The sequence below is a fragment of the Bacillus rossius genome, chromosome 12, assembly GCF_032445375.1.
Source record: "Bacillus rossius redtenbacheri isolate Brsri chromosome 12, Brsri_v3, whole genome shotgun sequence".
Taxonomy (NCBI): domain Eukaryota; kingdom Metazoa; phylum Arthropoda; class Insecta; order Phasmatodea; family Bacillidae; genus Bacillus; species Bacillus rossius.
Genome location: NC_086339.1, coordinates 16,141,860 through 16,162,191, shown reverse-complemented (window position 1 = coordinate 16,162,191; position 20,332 = coordinate 16,141,860). Strand labels below are relative to the sequence as shown.

General features: G+C 38.6%; 1 protein-coding gene across 1 annotated transcript; it reads left to right on the top strand.

Annotated features, from left to right (window-relative positions):
- Positions 1–1,464: 1,464 nt before the first annotated feature.
- LOC134537594 (uncharacterized) lies at positions 1,465–14,430 on the top strand. The gene is made up of 5 exons (XM_063378187.1): positions 1,465–1,817; positions 6,535–6,805; positions 9,493–9,636; positions 11,045–11,206; positions 12,527–14,430. Exons 1-5 carry the CDS (start codon positions 1,651–1,653, stop codon positions 13,892–13,894), a joined length of 2,112 nt encoding a protein of 703 aa, XP_063234257.1. The 5' UTR covers positions 1,465–1,650; the 3' UTR covers positions 13,895–14,430.
- The last annotated feature ends 5,902 nt before the right edge of the window (positions 14,431–20,332 follow it).

Sequence of the window (20,332 nt, the reverse complement as noted above, 5' to 3'; positions counted from 1 at the left end):
CTAACATTTACGAAAATCAGAGTATCTTGAAAAACAAATTCTTGACGGTTGCATCGAACAATTCTTTCGCTTCTTAGGAAAAATTATCATTGATATAGTTTTTCTGAAAATTGCATTTTTTTAGTTGTTTTTTACAATAGGGTCCAAAACGATCCGAACACAGTATTAATGAAACCTATTTTTTTCAAAACATTTGTAATACAAACGACATCAATAAAATACAACAAAATAAGCAAAGTCACTGAGCTACAGAGTGTGATCCCACAATTATTATAACTTTTGTAAAGGAATTAAATTTGTTTGGGGTCTAAATGGACCCGAACACAGTAGCAGGGTTAAACTGATTGTGACTGAACTAGTCCTTCACCACTTCACTGGGAAACCAATGGACAAACATTTATTTTTATTTACCAGGTGGATCATAAACTGCCCATAACATTTCAGTCTACATGCCATCATACTTGGTTTCAGCCTCAAGGCTCTATTTATGTGTAATAGCTTGGTAACATATTCAGTAGTACACATGTAGATATTATGCTAATTAATCGCACAGGTCCAAAACCTTCCATAACACTTTGGCCCATGTGGCATCAGCTTTGTTCCTGCCTCCGGATACGTAAATAATGCAGTTATGCCACTTGACTAACATGTCCCCTTAACAGCGACATGCCTGTCATGTAAGACACAAAAAGTCACCGCAACCCCAATACAATCTCGTGTAATGCACCTCAGTATCCCGATAACCACATAGTGATGTATCTGGCCTCGCCGCTAAGTGATGTACGATTACCATGGCCTTGGGAAACTTTGGCCCACCCGGGGTCGTCTTTCGCGTACAAATTGCACACAGAGCGGAAGATGAATCAGGCTAGGATTTAGAATCGTTTCGCACTTTGAATAATAATTATGTCTTTATGAGTAAAGGCTGTTGACATACAACTGTCTTATAATAAGTCTTTGAATTAACTTTTGATTCAGGTTTAACAGCAGAAGAATATCTATACACTTTGCAATCGACGGAAGAATATCTATACACACTTTGCAATCGGCGGAAGAATACACACATTCACTGGTCGGTAGTTGCATGGGCGGCTATCACTGTATCAACGGCGGGGCAGTTTGAATTGGTGCACTGCACTGCGCTGATAGCGCGTTCGTTGCACACCCCTGGTCGAGGAATCGATGAGATATAACGACCTGTGCGACCATAGAGAGCACTGACGGGCAGCATCAAGTTGAGATGTGTATATTTATTTTATCAGATAATTAAATAGTCAGTTTCTGCCGTTTACTTTTCCTATATACTTCCGTGATTAAGATTGTTCAAATTAATTTGTGACCTGTTTGTAGTTACGAGAGATACAATAATCTTATACATTCTAATCTTAGCTCTACCTCTAAATATACTCTATGATATAAAATTTTTGTTTGTTCGTGGACGTCATCATTTTAAATGTTATAATTGTCTATGGTTATCAATGTGAAAATTGTGTTGATATTTGAGCTAGGTTGAGTTCTGAAGTGTTAATGTTGTTTATCTTAGTCATTAAGAACTTTGGACTTCTAAATTTTAAGTAGCTTCAACTTGAATGCAATTTAATATTTGCTTATGATCTTATTAGTATAAAATTTTTACCCTCGACTTTTAAAATGAGTAGTGTCAAACGTCAGAAGCTTGAACATGGACCACTATTGTATAGCTCTGCTTCAAAATATTTAAGCGAAACTTATCAACGACATATACTAGATATTTCCGATGATGTCCTTCTTAATATTCTGTTACATCTTCCTGCCTCAGATCTTTATAATCTCAGTCAGTAAGTATACAAGATTTGAACAATTTTTATGTAATTTCCACTGTTTTACGATTGTTTTGGTTGAAGGAGGAATGTTTACGATTTAAACGTTACTTTTAACTGGCGAGATGTTCAGTGTAAGGCTAATTGCCTTTAGCTGTACTTTCATTTAGGGATCATTATTTAGGCTTGTTAAATGAGGCGCTGAAAGGCCAAGTGGTGTAAGTCAACTTATGCTACAAATTGAGTTATACACAGTAAAGGACAGTTAAAAGTATTTTCTTTTAAATGGCATAGTGATTTAAGTCATAGTTCTATGATCACAAGACAGCAGCTCAAAATATATGTAATAAATACAAATAAAGTTCTGTTAATAGCCAAACTGGTGTAAGAGGACTTACACCACTATGCATCTTTCCAATATCTTTATTAAGAGATGGCAGCATAGTTCAAGGTAAAATATTTGCTAACTCAAGACTGTGAGTGTAGAATGAAGTGTCATAGCAAAATTGATGAAAAAAGTTGAAAACAAGTATTTCAGAACTTTTGGAAAATGGGTGACTTTCGACCGCAAAATGCTTATGTAGGTGGGTTGGTTAAAGTCTGCAAACCAATTTCACAGCGACCAAGAAATTCTATAAAGCCTCCCCGCCAAAGTGTTCATTTATTTTATCTGCCTTTTAACGGAGAGTCCACTAGAGTATATAAAAAGTTTTTCTTAAACATTTCAGATATCTGATGACATGATGAGCAGGGCTGTAAGTAAAATCAAAGAAAGAAAAGAAGCCGGCAGTAATGGAAGAGGAAATCATCCACCAGGCAATAAAATGTCTGAGGACCGTTTAGATAAGGTGTGTGTTCACATTCAGTCCTTTCCTAGCTACCAATCACATTACAGCCATTCTCACAATCCAAACAGGCGTTACCTAGCACCTGATATGAAGATCAGATTTTGGTTCGATAGAATAGTTTTCTAAAGGAAAGTTAATCTACACTCCTGAAGATTGGATGGACATTATCACAAAATCAAGGAGGAAAAGACCATTCATGGTAGTCAAGATGTCTCCAGAACTTTTCTTCTCAACATCATCACTAGAAAAAGTGGTAACTAAGAGAAAGAAAAATGACTTCAACGAACAAGTTTCGTGGTTAAAAATACAGTGGCTTCAGTACAGGCGATCAAACCCCCTAACAATTTATTACAAGGAGACCTTGAACAAGGACATTGACTTTTGTAGCATAAACTTGGCACAAGGAAAGAGAGTGGGACGATCTGTGCATCAGGGTTTTGCCAACATTACGCAAGAAAAGCTTTACGTTGGAGTCAGAACCATCAGTCACAGCAAGAAAAAAGATATGCTAGATCTTCTGCGGTTCATACCACCTATTCACCACGAGTACTTCCTAAGCTTAAAGGAGAATCCTGAAGAACACAATGAAGTTGAACTTGGGCATCTTGAAGAGGATGATCCTGAGTGATGTCTTTGGTGAATGATCACTTACTTCCTTACAAACCATAATACTATTGAAATAAATTATTTTTCATGCCACTTTATGGAACACGTAAATTGTGATTATACATACTCTTTACAATATTTAAAAAAAAAAAAACAATCATTTCTAATAATAATAATAATAATAATACAAAGTGATGTTTTTTAAAAATTAATGTATATTGTTGTATACATTATTTTTCCATTCACATTTATATGCAAAGTGGTGTAAGTCACAGATTTACATTAAAAAGTCTAAAGCCACTTATGTTTTACTTGTGAGATGTAAAATATAGTTTTTATAATTGCAAAAGATAAAATACATCATTTGAGAATAACTAGTACCGTTGTAATGTGGTAATGTTGTCTTAGGAATTTTCTGTCAATCAACAACTTTAAGCCTTAATATCTCAGATGTATCAATTAATGACTTACACCACATGGCCTTTCAGCGCCTCAAATATTGTTGTCTCTAGTTATTTGCACCCTTCAATAAATTTTACTTAAAAGTCTCTTCATTTGCTTCATAGTAGTTATGAAGGTTTTACTAGTGCTGCATCTTTTAAATGTCTGCCTTCTCAACTGTCAATTATAGTTTTTGCACCAACATTGGTTCTAATGGGTAACCGAGAATCAGGGAGCTTGAGAAATTGCTACCACATTGAAGGAAAGAAGCATATGTCCAAATTACCCACTCCTTGCCTGCGTAGATAGTTACGAAAAATAATATGAGGCTCATCGGAGGCATCACAATAGGAATAAGGTTAATTTTCTAGAGTAAGTTTCCTTCTGAACAAAATTTTACTGATAATGGTAATTTTGAGTTCCTCTGATATTTTATGGGTAATTGTTAAATATCACGTATCGAAATTTATCTCTTGATCCTGATTACACAATCCTGTATGATTAATCCTTTGGTACATGATGCTTGCTGTTTTAATTTAGTACGTTGAAAGATCCTGAACATCACATAAATATTACAATACAAACAATACTAGAAAAAAAATCGTTTTCAGATTTTGATTTGATCTGATAATATAATAATCATTATTCATTGTTGCATCACATTTTTTGTTGTATGCAGGATCTTTCGATGTAATAAATTAAAACAGCAAGCATCATGTACCACAGGAACAATGTATTCAGGATCATGCCATTAGGATCAAGGGATAGATTTGGATATGCAATATGAAACTTTAACCATTTGATGAATCTGTAAAACAACTTTGCAATATTTAAAGTATTTTACTGATGGTTATTTCTGTTTTGGTTTACTAAAGACAATTACTCTGCAATTATAAATTATAAGTGTGTCAGCTTTTTCATAACAAAGAAAGATATCCATCCAAAAGTGTTGTTTTTCAACACTTCAGACTTTCCTTTATTCTTTGTGAAAACAGCATTTGAAAATTTCTACTGGATTCAAAGAAACTATAGTTTATAGGTTAAAATAAGTATCCTGTACAGTGACACAGCTACCACCATGTTTTGCTTTGATAGCATTGTCGAAACTGTTTTACACAAGAGACATCCCCGATCCTTTTGTTGCCACCCTACTGGTTCTTGATACTAGTTGCGACTTGATCCTGTGGTTCGCCAGAGATCCTTAGGAATATTACATAGCTAAGGCTGTTTTCAATGTAATATTCTTACAGCACGGCTTTTCCAAGAAGTAATAATGAAATTTTTAAAATGTTTTTCATACACAAGAGATGCTCCTATATTTACCCTGAAAAAAGTGTTTCTTTATTTCTATTGGTTTCTGAGAAATCACTGTTAATAGATTAGGCCTACATTACAATACCTGTGGATTGAGGATGTCGCTGCCATTTTTTTCCCCTTTATTTGCTACTCAAGAGTTACCCAGGGTTTTGTATCTGTGACTGAATATTTGTTGCATGATAAAAATTTCAGTCATGTTTAATCCTTTGGCAACCAAATATCACCTAATTTATTAATTAATTATTTTTTTATTTATTTATATAAATATTTAAACACAAAAGCACTAGGCACTACTATGTTAATTACATAGTATAAAAATTAAAATATCAGTTTAACTAAACCATGATTTAAAACACCATTAAAGAAATTTAATGAATAAAAAAATGCAATGCATTGCATAAATAAAATAATTCAGATCAATTTCTTAAAATAAAATAAAAAATCTTAAGTTTTTATATCTATACATTATACTGCATCTTATATATGTAATAGTAATATTGATTGGGTAGGGTTACACTTCAGTGCATTGCCTATGCTAATGTGGCAGGGTTCTAGCTGATTGTTACTGCAACTAGTTTTAAATACCATGTTACTGTATGATAATTTTTGCTTGGTGTTTGTTCCTGTCAAACCTATATTGACATTCTTTAAATGTTTCATGCAGTGAGGAATTTTGACATGGACATAAGCCATTACAGAGTTACACTGTTTGTCACAGAAAAAATTCAAGAATGCATATTAAGAAATAAAAAAACAACATAAAAATGCAGAGAACAAGCCTAAAATCAGTTTATTTCAAACTGATAAACCCAACAATGTACCTAAACAGGTTTTATGACAACACAACAATGACAGCACAGACAAAAACATTCAACCTTACACATCAGGCAGCACAAGATTGATTTTAGATAAGCCAGCAAAGTCACTAATCTGACATCAGGAGTGTACATAGAATTTCATTTTGGAGGGGGATAGAACCAGTATGCCTGCTTTCATGTTCTTTCCCTTTGTTAGTAGGAAAAATAAAGTTTATATGATTGTAAGGGGGGAAGAGAAGATATATATCTCCTCAAACTACTTTGTGTTTGCCCACACAACAATTTTCCTGGTCTTCGCAGACCTTATCTCGGTAACTGCAGTGCTTTCGAAATAGGTTTTTTCACTACTTTCAGCTGGGTGTTACGCCCAGCTGTCTAAAATGGCCCTGGTCCTGAACAGGGGCGCAACAACAAAATTTTCAAAGGTGGGGGGGGGGGGGGGGGGCAATATTAACTTTTTATAAAGAATCATCGATCCTCCCCCCCCCCCCCTATTGAAGCGGGGGAGGGGGTCCGGGGGGATTACACAGCACTTTCTTTGCCCATCGTTTGCCCCCCACTACAAGGTTTCAGGGGGGGGGGGCAAAATACCCTTGCCCCTTCCCCCTGTTGTTGCGCCCCTGGTCCTGAACGTGCTTGAATATTTGAGAGACCGTCGTTCGCTGGTGGCGCGAGCGTGGAGGGACAGGGAAAGCGCTGTCGCAGGACGTGCGAGCGGCTGCACACGCTGTGCCGGGACCGCACGCTGTGGGGCGCGGCGGACTTCAGGGGCGGGCGCCTGCGTGCGGAGGAGCTGGGGGGAGTCCTGGGCATGCTGCAGCCGCACACACGGCTCCTGGCCGTGCGGGGGCTGGCCGGCGTGGCGGGCCGTGCCGAGGCGGGCGTGCTCGGCAAGCGCTTCCTGGCGCTGCTTCCCGCGGCGTGCCCCCGGCTCGACACCCTCATCGTCGAGGACTTCTTCATCGACGTCGACAAGGTCCGCCCCTCTCCCCCCCGCGCGCGCGTTCGGCTCGTCGGATTTGTTTCGAATTGTTGAGTGTGTCCAAAACCCACCGCACACGGTGCAATATTTTCTACTATTCTCCGTTCACTCTTACCTGAGTTTTGGAATAAACAAAGCCTCTTGTAAACAAACATTTTCATTGGCTGCCGGCCGCCGCGCACATTATTCGTGCGCAAGAAATAGTCCCTTGGTTATGTACCATTTGTAAGTATTTTTACACTGCCTTTTTTATAACAATTGTTGATATATAGCATTATAGCGTTTCACCATTAATTTCCAATACAGTTTAATGTGTCAGCAAGTATTTACTTACAATTATGTTAGCAGACGCTGTGTGTACGGTGGCATAGAGAAAAGGTACTGTACAGTGTACAGTTGATGCCCGGCGCAACAGTTGCATTTCGGATTCGCGCGCGCAAGGTTTGTTATGGCTGACGTCGGACTGAGTTTTGTAAAACACAGAACGGGAAAGCCTTTGAAAAGTGCACAGAAAACTATTGTATTGAATGTTTTAAAAACATTTTCAGACAAATATCCGGATTGTCTTGTGAACAATATCGTGAGTTCAACTGCGGAATTTACGGTTGTTTCGAAGAGCAGTGTGCTTCGTGCAAGGAAAGAATTACAGGACACTGGGACATTAACATCTTCCGGGAAGAAAAGGAAACGTGAGGATCCTGTTATAAAAACTTGTGATGATTTTGTGAAGACGGTTAGTAGGCGTAAAGTACACAGTTTTTTCTTTGCAAATGAACCACCTACGCTGAACAAAGTGCTATGGTGCTTCCTGTTATATTACGTCTCCGTTATTTTATTAGCACCGACTGTACTGAAGTGTGTGTGTTGCAACTAGTGTTTGGCGCGCAAGATGAATTCAGCCTATCACTTACTGACGCGGTGCAGTGATACGGCGGTGTTTGTTTATTTCAGAACTCAGCTAAGAGTGAACGGAGAATAGTTTGCTCACTAGAATGCTTACTGGTTTCTGTACTGTGTAGGCTACAAGCTGAAACACTAGGCGCGCTGCAAGTTTCTGCTGCACACGATTCTAGCTGCCTTAACTAGTCTTGTTAAGAGAATATTCTCCACAACAAATTTTTATTACGATAATTCACATTTTTTTTTACTGCATGCAAACAAGGCTCTTCTTTGTATGCATTATTTATTAAAACGAGAAGTTGGTCACTAGTCCACTTCTTTCCGTCCATGTTTATCACGACATGCGCGCTTAAAAGTGGAAACAACCCCTCGTGCTGTTTTTGTGAGTTCTGATTGGCCACTCCTTAAATATTGGAACACACCAAGCAACGAAAATAGGACGCTGTCTATTACGAGCACAACCAGTAGCCCAGCTCGTACAGCTACTAGTATCCAGTTTGAATTCGAGTGAAGAAACTAGTAGTAGAGCCAGTACGACTTCTAGCTTACAATATTGTAAGGAATACATATTGTACCGTGTGCGGCGGGCTTAAGTGAAACCTTTTGCTAATACGTTGTCAATCTGAATGGATATAAAAGTACACGTAGATTCACGATTGAAAAAAATAACAGTTACACAGAACAGGGTCATGTGCACGAGATATGCCATGATTTCGAATCTGATTCGCAATCTCACATAACATGATTGTTTGCATGGGAGAGCTGTAGTATGCATGAGGGAAATTAATAGATATTTCATCTCATAACTTAAAAAATATATACATAAGAAATATTAATATTTTTTGGTTATGTACTTAAATATTGTTTACCAAACCTATATAACCTAATGTAATTTACAAGTTAAAAAAACAGCACTTACAGGCTGCTGGTAGGTTTGTGGGAGGATAATACTTAAAAATAATTATTTACTAATGCTACCAATGGATGATCAATTTATCTTGAAAATTAGTTGGAACAAATTAACCCATTCCAACCATAGAAAAGAGGAACTGTCATAAAATATTTACTGGTAATTATCCGATACAACTCGCTCGCCACCTATTGTACGTTATCTCACCTAGACAGTAACCTTTCTTGTGTTTCAAAGGTCAGGTGCGCAAAAATTTCATATAGATAAAATGAACGATGCTTTAACAATGAAATGGCAAAATATCATCATGAATAATTGAATTCTGCTTTAAGGCATCTTGCTTCAAAGGTCGTGTGCAAAATTTCATCGCAATCGGATAAATGTTTTAGGAACACACATATTGATACCAATGTAGCTCGTTTAAACTTGTTTGTTGGTCTGATGGTTATTTTCCTTATCACAAATCAATTCATTAATTTACTAGTATGGATTTTATTTATTTTAAAATTTTTTTTATTAAGTTGACTGGTTGCTTCAGTCACAAGCTTTCCGGCGAGCCCCTTCCCCCCTTATTCATCACTCAAACAAATTTCATATTAAAATTAATAAAATTTTTACCATTACAATATTTAAATTTAAGTACCGAAAACTGCTAAAATAGCACTATTTTACACCTTAAAATCCAAATTTTCCCGGGGGAGGACCCCCGGACCCCCCACTTTAATACGGTGGGGGGGGGGTGGGGGGGGGTGCATGCCTCTTAACACTCCCCATACACAAATCCTGGCTACGCCACTGGTCACGTGGCAGACGGATGTCGTGTTTCGGGACGGCGGGCTGACGGCCGGTCGCCCGTCGGTGCTGTGTGCAGGTCGACTGCAGGGACTTCCCCGGCATGGTGAAGTGCCTGTCGCTGAAGGGCTGCCAGGTGGTGGACAGCGCCAAGGTGCGGTGCCTGTCCAGCGACAAGTCCCACTTCTTCCTCCAGGTGTACGTGCACTTGCCGAACCTCGAGGTGAGCGCGCCGACGTCTCCCCCAGCGACCTGGCACGCTGCTGTGCTGCTTACGTTCATTGCAGGGTTTGTGGCGCCCCTCGATATCCTTAAAAAGTCCTTAATTTGATAACGTAACCTTAAAAGTCATTAAATTTCATTAATAATACTTAAAAATGTCTTAAGAAAAACTTATAGTGAGCAAATAATGATGAATAATTTTTTATTTTTTTTTATTTTAGGTTTCCTACTTGGCAGAAAAACTTGCACACTACAATCTGCGAATTTCAGGTCGCGTGATTAGATTTTATATCTAAAAAAAGTTTTTAGTTTGCATCTCACATTTAACGTAAACTTTGAACTTATAAAGTAAAATGTAATTAGTGATCAAATTAAATGTTATGGCTGTAAATTTCAGATAGGCACTAGACTTATGTTATACATGTTCCAGAGTTAATACTGTACAATATGGGCATATCTGTAAGAATTAAACTAATCAACAAAATTATTATTTTTTGTGTATAAACTATCTATTTAAGGTATTTTGTGGTATTACAAATGGTTTTATACTTCTTGATAGTGCTAAAGGGGTCCTTCAAATCTCCTTAATTTTTGATTTCACAAGAGAGTACAATTCACATCATGTTTAGAAAACAATTTTTCTCTGTAATATATATGTGACAATGCAGAAAATGCAGTATGTTGCAGTATTATTCTATATCGTGGAAAAACCTTTGTGTCAACAGTGTGTCTAGAGTTTGTTAAGAAAACATTTTGTTTTGTTTAGTGCCTAAGTTTTTAAACAATAGGTGCTCTAATTTTATTAATCTGCTATCCTTATGCGGGTAAATATATTTTTCAAAATTGTTTATATTATGTTTAGTTTAAATTTAAATATATCTTTTAATATCTTATACTTTAAGTAAATCATGTTTATCTTATGTGCTAATTTTTTGTTAGTATTTTTATATTTGCTAGCCATTTGTTAGTTTAGTTTTTATTTTATGGAATGTTTAAGAATTTTTCCTTTTTTTGGCTATCGTTTTTAAGCTAATCTTTGCATGTACTTACTTATTTAAGATGTATGTGTACTTAATAAAGATGTATGAGGTTATGTGTAAGACAAAGTGGCACTGTGCTTTAAATTTGTGACCATAGTTAAAGGACTGCCCTGGACAACCATTCCGACTCAACAGTTCAACTGTAGCTGGTGGGAGACACAGTAGTTGACGTAGGCTATGAAAATTCCAAAGTATCAAAAATTTAACCTAATATTTGATATTGTCAATTTTATGTAGTATTGATAGGTATTTTTGTATAAAATATCTGCCTCTGTATGATGGTTATTGGATTGTTTGCTCATGATTTTATTTTTTGGGCATGACTTTTTGATTTTTAAATTGTTTTTAAGCAGTGTGATTTTGTTCCAGAAACTGGTGCTAAGTTACTGTCGATGGTTTCGTCTCCATTCCTTGATGGCAATCAGCAAGTGTGCGAACTTGGTAGAGTTGAGGCTGGATGGGATTCGTCACCTTCATGACAACGTGCCATACCTGAGCCTTGCCACGTCGTTTGGCTTCAGGAAACTTAAGGTTCGGTAAAAGTGAAAACATTTCTCATTTGCATCACCTAGAACCAAATGCTAGGAGTGCTAAATGGCATTGTTTTCATTCTGATCTTTTATCTAAGTTAAAAGTGCTTGTGTGCAGATGCTTTGAAATAGACACATGCTTAAACAAAAAAAAAAAAATTTTTTTTTTTTGCTAGGTTGCAACATTTTGTTTGTTGAACCAGTGTTTTAAGGAATCACCTAATTTTCTTTCTGTATGTGTCTATCAGTAAGTTAATAGCAAATTTCCTCAATTTTAAAACACATCTTTTTATGTGACTGTATTAATACTAAAAAAGGGGGTAAACCTTAAAATCAATAAATTGCCACACCTTAATTGTGAATTTTGAGCTTAGAAAATGGGATGTGACATATAATAAATGACATCCTGCAGTTACAAGTAAACTAAGTAGTATGAATAAAGCTAAAAGTAGTATAAATAAAGCAAGTAATTTAGTGGAGTGGTGATACAGAATGTTTTACAAGAATAAAGTTGTAGCTACTGAATACATTCCTTGTAATCACAAAGGATCCGTGGTCAAAGAAAGGCTGTGTTCATCTCCGGAAGACATTGCACACTTACCTTTCAAATACTATAACTTCTCATATAAATTTGATGATGCCATAGGTATGATTGATCAATAAATGTGTTGAAATTTCTACTTGGTAACACTATAAGGTTAACAAACTACTGAAGAGAACTGTCACTTTAAAAGAAAAAATTATAGCTTAAATTGAAGTGCATCCTGAGCTTATATATGTGTTCAAAGAAACTAATGAGTTGAAAAGAATTTTTTCGAATTTATACTATTAGTGGATGATTTCTTCTTTTTTTGTCTACGCATTTAATTAAATTATACACTTTGTAGCCTTTATCTTCCATTGTTAGGAGTCCTCTGTGGCCAAGATCATGTGGTAAGGACAGTGGGTTCACTCCCGACACCCCAGCATGACTGCATTGAGTCGGCACTTAAGTGTTTCGAAGTTTACTTATATTCTTGGAGGTCCTGTGGGTGGCCTTAACTTGGACTTATCTTGACTGCATGCAACTTTTTACTATGCTGCGATGTATGTGTGAACATTAAATGAGAATTACAATAATGTCTGTACATGTAGAAATTTGGAAATGCTCCTGAAATGCTTTGTGTTATTGAAATTTGTCGGCTATTAAGATTTTGGCAAACGATATGTAATTGCATTTCCCTTTTTCCACAGCAAAAAAAAAATTAACTTGTGTACACAACGGTGCGATCTAAAACCGATTAAAATGAAACCCTTCCTTTGTCGCTGGTGGCAATTGCAGATCTTGGACATGCGGAACACGACCGTGGGCAGCAGCGCGATGCGGGGCTTCAACAACCTGCTGAACCTGACTCACCTGTACCTGGAGTGTCCGCCCCAGTACCGGCACCGGGAGGCCGGCAACCCCGCGCCCAGCACCAGCCAGCACTGCCCCGAGTCCTCGGACGAGGACTGCGAGGAGGTGAACCTGATGCGGGGCCACGAGAACAGCTGCGTGATCGTGCTGCGCTTCGGCGGGGCGCCCCAGGTGTGGCACGACGGCCAGTGCGCCAGCGACCGCCGCGACGACGGGCAGGAGAGCGGGATCATACACCTCCGGCGGGACGACGGCCTGGGCGAAGGGACCAGCCGGCAGAACCCCGGCGGCGGTGAATCTGGTGACCGCAGCTCGCGTGCGGGTGCTAGCCATCCAGAGGTTAGGGAGGGTGCAGATTCCAGAGCTTTCGAAACAAGTGTCGATGTAGGAGATGCTAAAGCAGAAAGCAGGGAAGCTGAGAACGATGAAAACTCCGATGACGGTGCCATTCGTGTTTGTGATGCAGGTGTGAGTGGACGTTCGAAAACGTGTGGTCACGGTCAAAGTGGAAGTAAGGAACTTGAAACGGGTATAAAAAATAATCAGATAACAAAAACAGTAGTAGGTGGAGCAGCACCGAATGCAGGGACAAGTGTGCAAACCTGTAAAAGCACTGTAAATGTCGCGGAAAAACTAAGTAGTAGCGAAGGGGAATCATCGCGGGGACCGAAGGAACCTGGAGAATGTTGTAGTTGCGATGCTGCACAGGGTGGTGACCAGTTGAGCACCGCCAGGAAAACTGCAGGCGGTGCCGTGGAGGAGGGAGACCGGCAGCAGAAGCCAGGCTGCGCGTGCGCGAGCGATCGCGCCGCCGGGGGCAGCGGGAGCAGCGACGACGAGAGCAGTGGCGACGAGGCCAGCAGCGAAGGGAACAACCGGCTGTCGGGGGGTCGCAGCAAGCCGGGCAAGAAGAGTTGCAGCGGCCGGCTCCGCTCCGTCGAGTTGTTCTCCTCGGCGAGGAACGCTAAATGCGCGAGGACGTCGTGCCTGGGCGGCCGCCACGAGGAACTGATAGACGACCTGAGCATAGACTATTTCCTGTCAAGGGACATGTGGAGGGTCAGCCTGGACGGCAACATCGTCCGCTGCAACGACCGCAGCCCGCAGCTCCACACGCTGGTCATCAGGTTCTACCCCCACGTGACGGACAAGACCCTCACCCTGCTGCACAAGATAGCCAGCTTGCGTTACGTGGACGTGACCGGGACCAAGGTGACGGAGAAGGGCGTCGAGTGTTTCAGACTGATGAGGCCCGACGTCACTGTGGTGTCTGACTTCGGGCTGCCCAAGTGAACGTTTTGGGCGTTGATGGTTAAGATCCGAGCATTTCATAAAGTGTACCATGTTTTCCAGCTATTATTTACTGGAGCAAGTACATTTTGAGGCTTGTATGCTTGAATTTTTTTCGCTTATAAATAGCGAGTATTGTAGCCAACACAGAAGGAAGGAGTTATGTGGTTTGAATTGTGTTGCGGGAAAATAGTTTTCCTCAATTATTATATGTATGGTGCTTTTTTTTGTGTGTTTTTTATTTGTATAGTTTTTAAAGTAAGCCATAGATTTTTCTGCAGACTACTTGCATAAACTATTCCAATCTGTTGAAAATAATGCTGCTAATCTTAAAATGTTTTGGTTACTCATTCGTGGTAACCATGAGAACTTTTTTGTCCATAGTTTCTTGTCAGTGTTCCTTTCATTTTTGATATATAATATATTCATCATTGCTACAACTTACCACTATGTTAAAATAGAATTTTACTACAAGGTTTCACAGTTCTGTGTAACTTGCACATGTGCTAGGAAACGTAGGTCATAAAGTTTCTAACATCGTGGTGCTGTTTATTTTCTGTCCTATGTTGTCCTATGTGATGTTACACTTCTCTGTATTTATAGTACAACTTTGGCAATAGGAATTTTTTTAACACTCTTGGGTGATGCCAAATTTACTCAATGCTAAGATGCAACTTTTGTTTGTCCCTTTTAGAGCTTAAAAAATGGTTTACATCTTACAACCGAATTTGTTAGATTCTAGGACGAATTTAATTGATTTGAGGACAAACTGAATTTTTGTGTTTTCAGAATGGAGTGGGTCTTACAATTTTGATGACTTCCTGCACTTGCAGGCAGAGCCAACAACATTTATAAGTATAAATAGAGCAGGTTATTTATAAAGATTGTAATTCAGGAATAGGCACATGATATGCAACTGTCATTTTAGTTTAAAATGTTGATAATTTCAGGTGCAACTGCTTGAAAGAACTAATGCACTGTAGAAATAATCGTGTATCACTCAATTTGAAGTTCATCTTGAGAAACTTAAGAATCAAGAGAGGTATGCATCTTAGAATTGTTGGCATCTTAGATTCAAGTAAACAATATTTCTTTAGTGGGCAGTATAAATAGTTATCTTCACTCCTGGAAATTTAACTTCAGGATAATGAAATAATAACAAGTCTGCAGTTTAAAAAAAACTCATGAAATCAAAGCCTTAGATGGTTGGTGGGTATGTTACAAACTAAAATAAATAAAACAAATATGCACTGAATTGTAGTAATAATCAATTTAGATAAATCTTTAAGAAAGAAATATGTTAAATGTACAGTGAAAGTCCGTTGTAGCGAATACGGTCTTTAACGTAAAGTCCGCTATAACGATAATTGCCATCGGCACCGTCAGTTTTGCATATGCTGCGTAGGATAAAAATTTAGGAAATAACGAATGCAGCGTGGGCTCTTTCGCTACAGCGATAGATTACACACCTGTAATTTTGCTCTAAAACAATGAGAAAACATCTACAATTTCCTAAATAAATGAGAAACAGCTTGGCACAATTCCATGCGTCCGGCAAATGAAACAACGCGCATGATGTGGCCGTCTTGGCAACACCGCACAAGGTGGGGCCCCACAGCGAGCATAGCTTGCCTTGCGGCGACGATAGCAAGTGTTGTTAACCCACTGCGACAGGGCCCCGCTGCGAGCATTACTTATTTAGAATCACGCCGACTGTAGCCCGTAAATGAGCATAACTCGTCTCACACTTGCATTGTAAGCGTTACTTACGGTGTAGTTTCAGTGTACGGCACTACGGGCATTGTTGTTTACGTCTAGTTATACGCGACACGTGTAACTAAGTACTTAGCTTCATACATGGATAAAAAAAAGAAAATCTCTTGAACTATCTGCTAAATTGAAAATTTTACAAGAGTGTGAAAATCCATCCGTCAGCAGAAGTGAAATTGGTGGATGCTACGGTTTGACTCCATCTACTTTATTCACTATTTTGAAAAATAAGGAAAAAATCCAGTCGGCAGCTTTAAAATATTGCGCACCAGGTAAAAAAAAAAAATTACGCGCTGAAAAACATATTGATCTTGAGGAAGCCTTGTTTATATGGTTTTCCCAAAATCGCGCACAAGGTATTCCAATTGCCGGTGCTATGTTAAAGGCTAAAGCTGTGCAACTAGCCTTAAAACTGAACATTGAAGAAGACTTCAAATGCAGTGATGGTTGGCTGAACAGATTTAAGGCAAGAAGAGTAAAAACACTGCACAAAATTTCTGGGGAGTCTGAAAGTGTCAACAAAGAAGCAGTCAACAACTGGCAACCTATTCTTGCATCGATACTGGATAGGTACAAACCCTCCGAGGTTTATAACACCGACGAGTCTGGGCTTTTTTATAATTTACTGTCTGACAAGACATTGGCAGTAAGGAATGATCCTTGCAAAGGGGGAAAACGAAGCAAGGAACGACTGACAATACTTTTGTGCGCAAACATGGACGGAAGTGACAGGTTAAAGCCCTTTGTTATTGGAAAGTCAAAGAATCCCAGGGCTTTTAAAGGTGCACGCAACATTCCATGTGTTAACGAAGCAAACAAAAAAGCATGGATGACGTCGCAGCTCTTCATGCAGTGGCTTCACAGCCAGGCGCGTAGGAAGCAAATATTTAATGGGGGGGGCAAAGGAGAGTATCATTATAAGTGGTGGATTTAAGAAAGGGGGTGTCCGGGTGCTCTATCCCGGTAGAAAAAAAAATTTTATTCTAAGGAGCAAAATGGTGCTATTTAAGCATCTTTCGTGCATTAAAATAGAATGCACTACTAGCAGAAATTTTAACTTTTTTTTTTAACAAATTTACTTAAGGCTCGGCATCACAAAACAGTGTTCACTTTTCTTTTTTCGCCTCGTAGAATTCATTTTAAAGGCAATGTATTGAATTTTCCCACTGCACAGAGTACATAAATTACAAGCACCTTCAAATTTAAATTTTTTTAGCATTTAAAATTAAATAATCACAAAAATTATTTTTCGAAAAATGCAGTTAAACTTTAAAAAAATAAAAAATTAATGATGGAAAAAAGTTTTTCGCAATAACACTAATATAATTTTATTCAGGAAAGTCGACATTTTATTTTGGTATTAAAAATTAAAAAAGTCAATATTTTAATTTTTTTTACTGTCAGACTCCCCTTAAGAATAAGTTTAAATGTGAACCCCACAGAATAGGCGAGTGAAGATGCTTTAAAATAACTGAAAATCTGCTATATAAATTCTTGTTCAATGATTAGTAGATTCAAAGAAATTTTTTTATTACTTGATGAAATAATCACGAGCGACGAGCGGAAAAAAATAATGCACCGACATAGGTAGACAAGGGTGGACAAAGCTACTGCAACGAGCGGAAATATTTACTGGTATTATATCCCACTATAATATTTCCGCTATCAGCACTGTGAAACGTGAAAATTTAGAAGAAAACAAGAACAGTTGCCGTATTTATTGTGCCTGTAGACTTATCGAAAAGTCTTAATTTCTTTTAAGAATAAAGTAACGCACAGACAAGAAAATCATACAATACCACTTAACATTGCAATGAAGACAATGCCTCTTGTTCATCTGATGCAATGGCCGGGCAAAACCATCACTTTGCCCGGCCATGAAATGTTATGGCCGGGCAGTCGCCTGGGTCGCCCCCCCCCCCCCCCCCCCCCCCCCCGGTTCCTACGCGCCTAATCACAGCTGTGACGCCATAATGGGGATGAATCGTAAAGTTGTTTTGTTTATCGATCGTTGTCGGGCACATCCAGACATTCAGCTGAAAAATGTGGAGTTGGTGTTATTGCCAGCTAACTGTACTAGCACCTTGCAACCCCTGGATAAGGATGTGTTTAATTTATTGAAACGGGAATTTCGCAAGATGCTTGTGAACGCGGTGATGAGGAAACTTGCTGCTGGGAAAACTGTCTGCAAGTGGAACGTATTGGAAACAATTCAGGCTATGGCAGTTTCGTGGGAGAAGATCTCGCTGGCAGTGATAGCTGCGTGTTTCAGGCATGCAGGTTTCCGTGAATGTGAAACTGATGCTTCTACATCTGACCATGCATTGCCGGATGGTTCAGCAGGCTTTCTTTCAGACATTTTCCCCCGGGGGGGGGGGGGGGGGGGGCAGTTAAAAGTTTCGGGGGGGGGGGGGGGGGGGGAGAGATGGGGAAGGAATGAGAAGAAAAATTTTGTCTGTTAGGTCAAGCAATTATTATTAGACCTTTAAACTTCAATTTCATGTAAAAAAAATTACCATATTACAAAATAATGAACGTTAATAAACAAACTAAATATTTAAATGCTAAAGCCTACTTTGATTGTTTTTTTACAGAAATCTTATCCGACGACCTTTTTTCCTTGCATACAAATCAACTGTTTTTTCAAGAAACTCCTCAGTCGGAATCTCAGGAGCCTCGATACTTATCATCATGCAATGAAATAGGGTTCCCAGTAGCATTCTAGATCTTGTCTTATTCAAAATTCTGTTCATTGTACTGAAAGATCTTTCCACCGAAGCTGTAGTCACAGGAATGGTAAGAATAATTTCGCAAAGTTTTTGTAACTCGCAGTAGCCTACATCAGCCTCAAGGAGTTTTATCACTGGACTCTCGTCCAATGTGAATTGCCCGCTATGAATCATGGATCGTATAAAAAATTGGAAGGATTTCAAGTCTGCAAGTACACCTTCGACATCGAGCATAGGAAAGTGTGCGCAAAACTTACTTGCATCTTTGTCTTTTAATTCTAATAATGATTTAAATGTGTCAAAGTGGCTTGAAAATACCAGGATATCTATCGATTTGTCGTTGAACCTGTCTTCAATTTCTTGGAGGACACTTTCACTGTATTCTTTCATACCCTTGAATGTTTTTTTTTTTTAATCTTCATCAGCAACTAGGCACACCTCAGATCCAAACTTCTCTGTTATTTCGCTTCGGACATTTTTTTGCAAGTCGCTGTTGATGTCTCCACACTGGTCTGCAATATCTCGTAAGTGAAGTTTTGTTGTAGTAATTAGAGGAATGACTTTGGTCAAACTCAAATCCTTTCTCTGCAAAGCATTACTCAGGTAAGAGAGTGCACTGAGGAGTTCATTCATCACATGACAAGTTATGAGAAAACTCTCATTTCTGATTTCCAGCAAAATTCCCCCAGCTAATGACGTGAGGTCTGCTCCTTCTTTATGAATGTGCTCACAAGCCATAAAAATAGACTTCAAGCATCTTAAGACAGTATTCACTACCTTGTAGTGGGACAACCATCTCACTTCAATACATTCTGGAATCTTGAGAACTGGATCATTTACTACTGCTTGAATTTCATGCAAAATGTTTTCTTTTTTTGGTGACTTACTAAACAGATTATAAATGTCTTCCAAAACATGGAAAAACCTTTTAACTTTTTGATTTTTATTCCTGCAGGAAGCTGCTGCCAGGGAAAAGATGTGTGCTCTACAGTGTATGTAAATAACTTCCTTGTTCGCCTTCTCTGAAAGCTTCCTTCTTACACCTCCAGTGTTTCCAGCCATATTAGAAGCACCATCAAATCCAAAGGCAATAATATTTTCATAATTTAAATCAAGAGCAGCAAGTTCCTTGTCAATTGCATCTGCAATAGTTTCTGCCTTTCCATTTGGGATTTTGACTATTGCTAATAACTTTTCCACTGGTACTTTATCTTCCACAACTCTAAACATAATGCTGAGCTCCATTTCATTTCGTAGTGAAGTACTTTCATCAGCTAGAACAGAGAATTTCTTGTGTTTTAATGTTGCCTTTAATTCTTCTCTCAAAATTTCGCCCATACAGACCAAAAGCTCGCAGGCGGTGTCCTTGCTGCTATAATTCGATCTGTCACTTAGAGAATTTCTCCATTTACTAAAATCTTCATTCAGTTTGTCGAGAAGACCTTCAATCAAGCTGTTATATGTAGTAGTGTGAGCTATTTCTTTCTTTACTAAAAAGTACAAGCCGCGCAAGAGAGTTTTTAAGCCTTTTCTATTTATGTCTCTTTCATTTTCACTCTGTTGAATCATTTGAGTATGAATAGGTTTCCTCGTAGCATGTCTTCTGAGGTTCTCCATTTCTACACTTATTGAGTGAGCTGCAGAATGTTCATGCTTCTCTGATTTTCCATTCTTTTCTAAAGCTTTTCTGAAAGATGTAAATGGAGTAGTAATAAACACTCCACCTGTTTTTTGCAGAACCTTTGCATCATTTTTCATGAAGTTTTCACATAGTTTACAAAATGCACCTCCTTTTTCTTCATTGTAGATCAGCCAACTGTATTTGTTCCCAATTTTTGTTGTAGTGACGTTCTACTTTTTCGGATGATTTCGCTGTATGCGGACTGGATAATTCTGCACTTTCATTTTCAAAGCATTTCTGTTCAGTCAGCTGGACTGATGG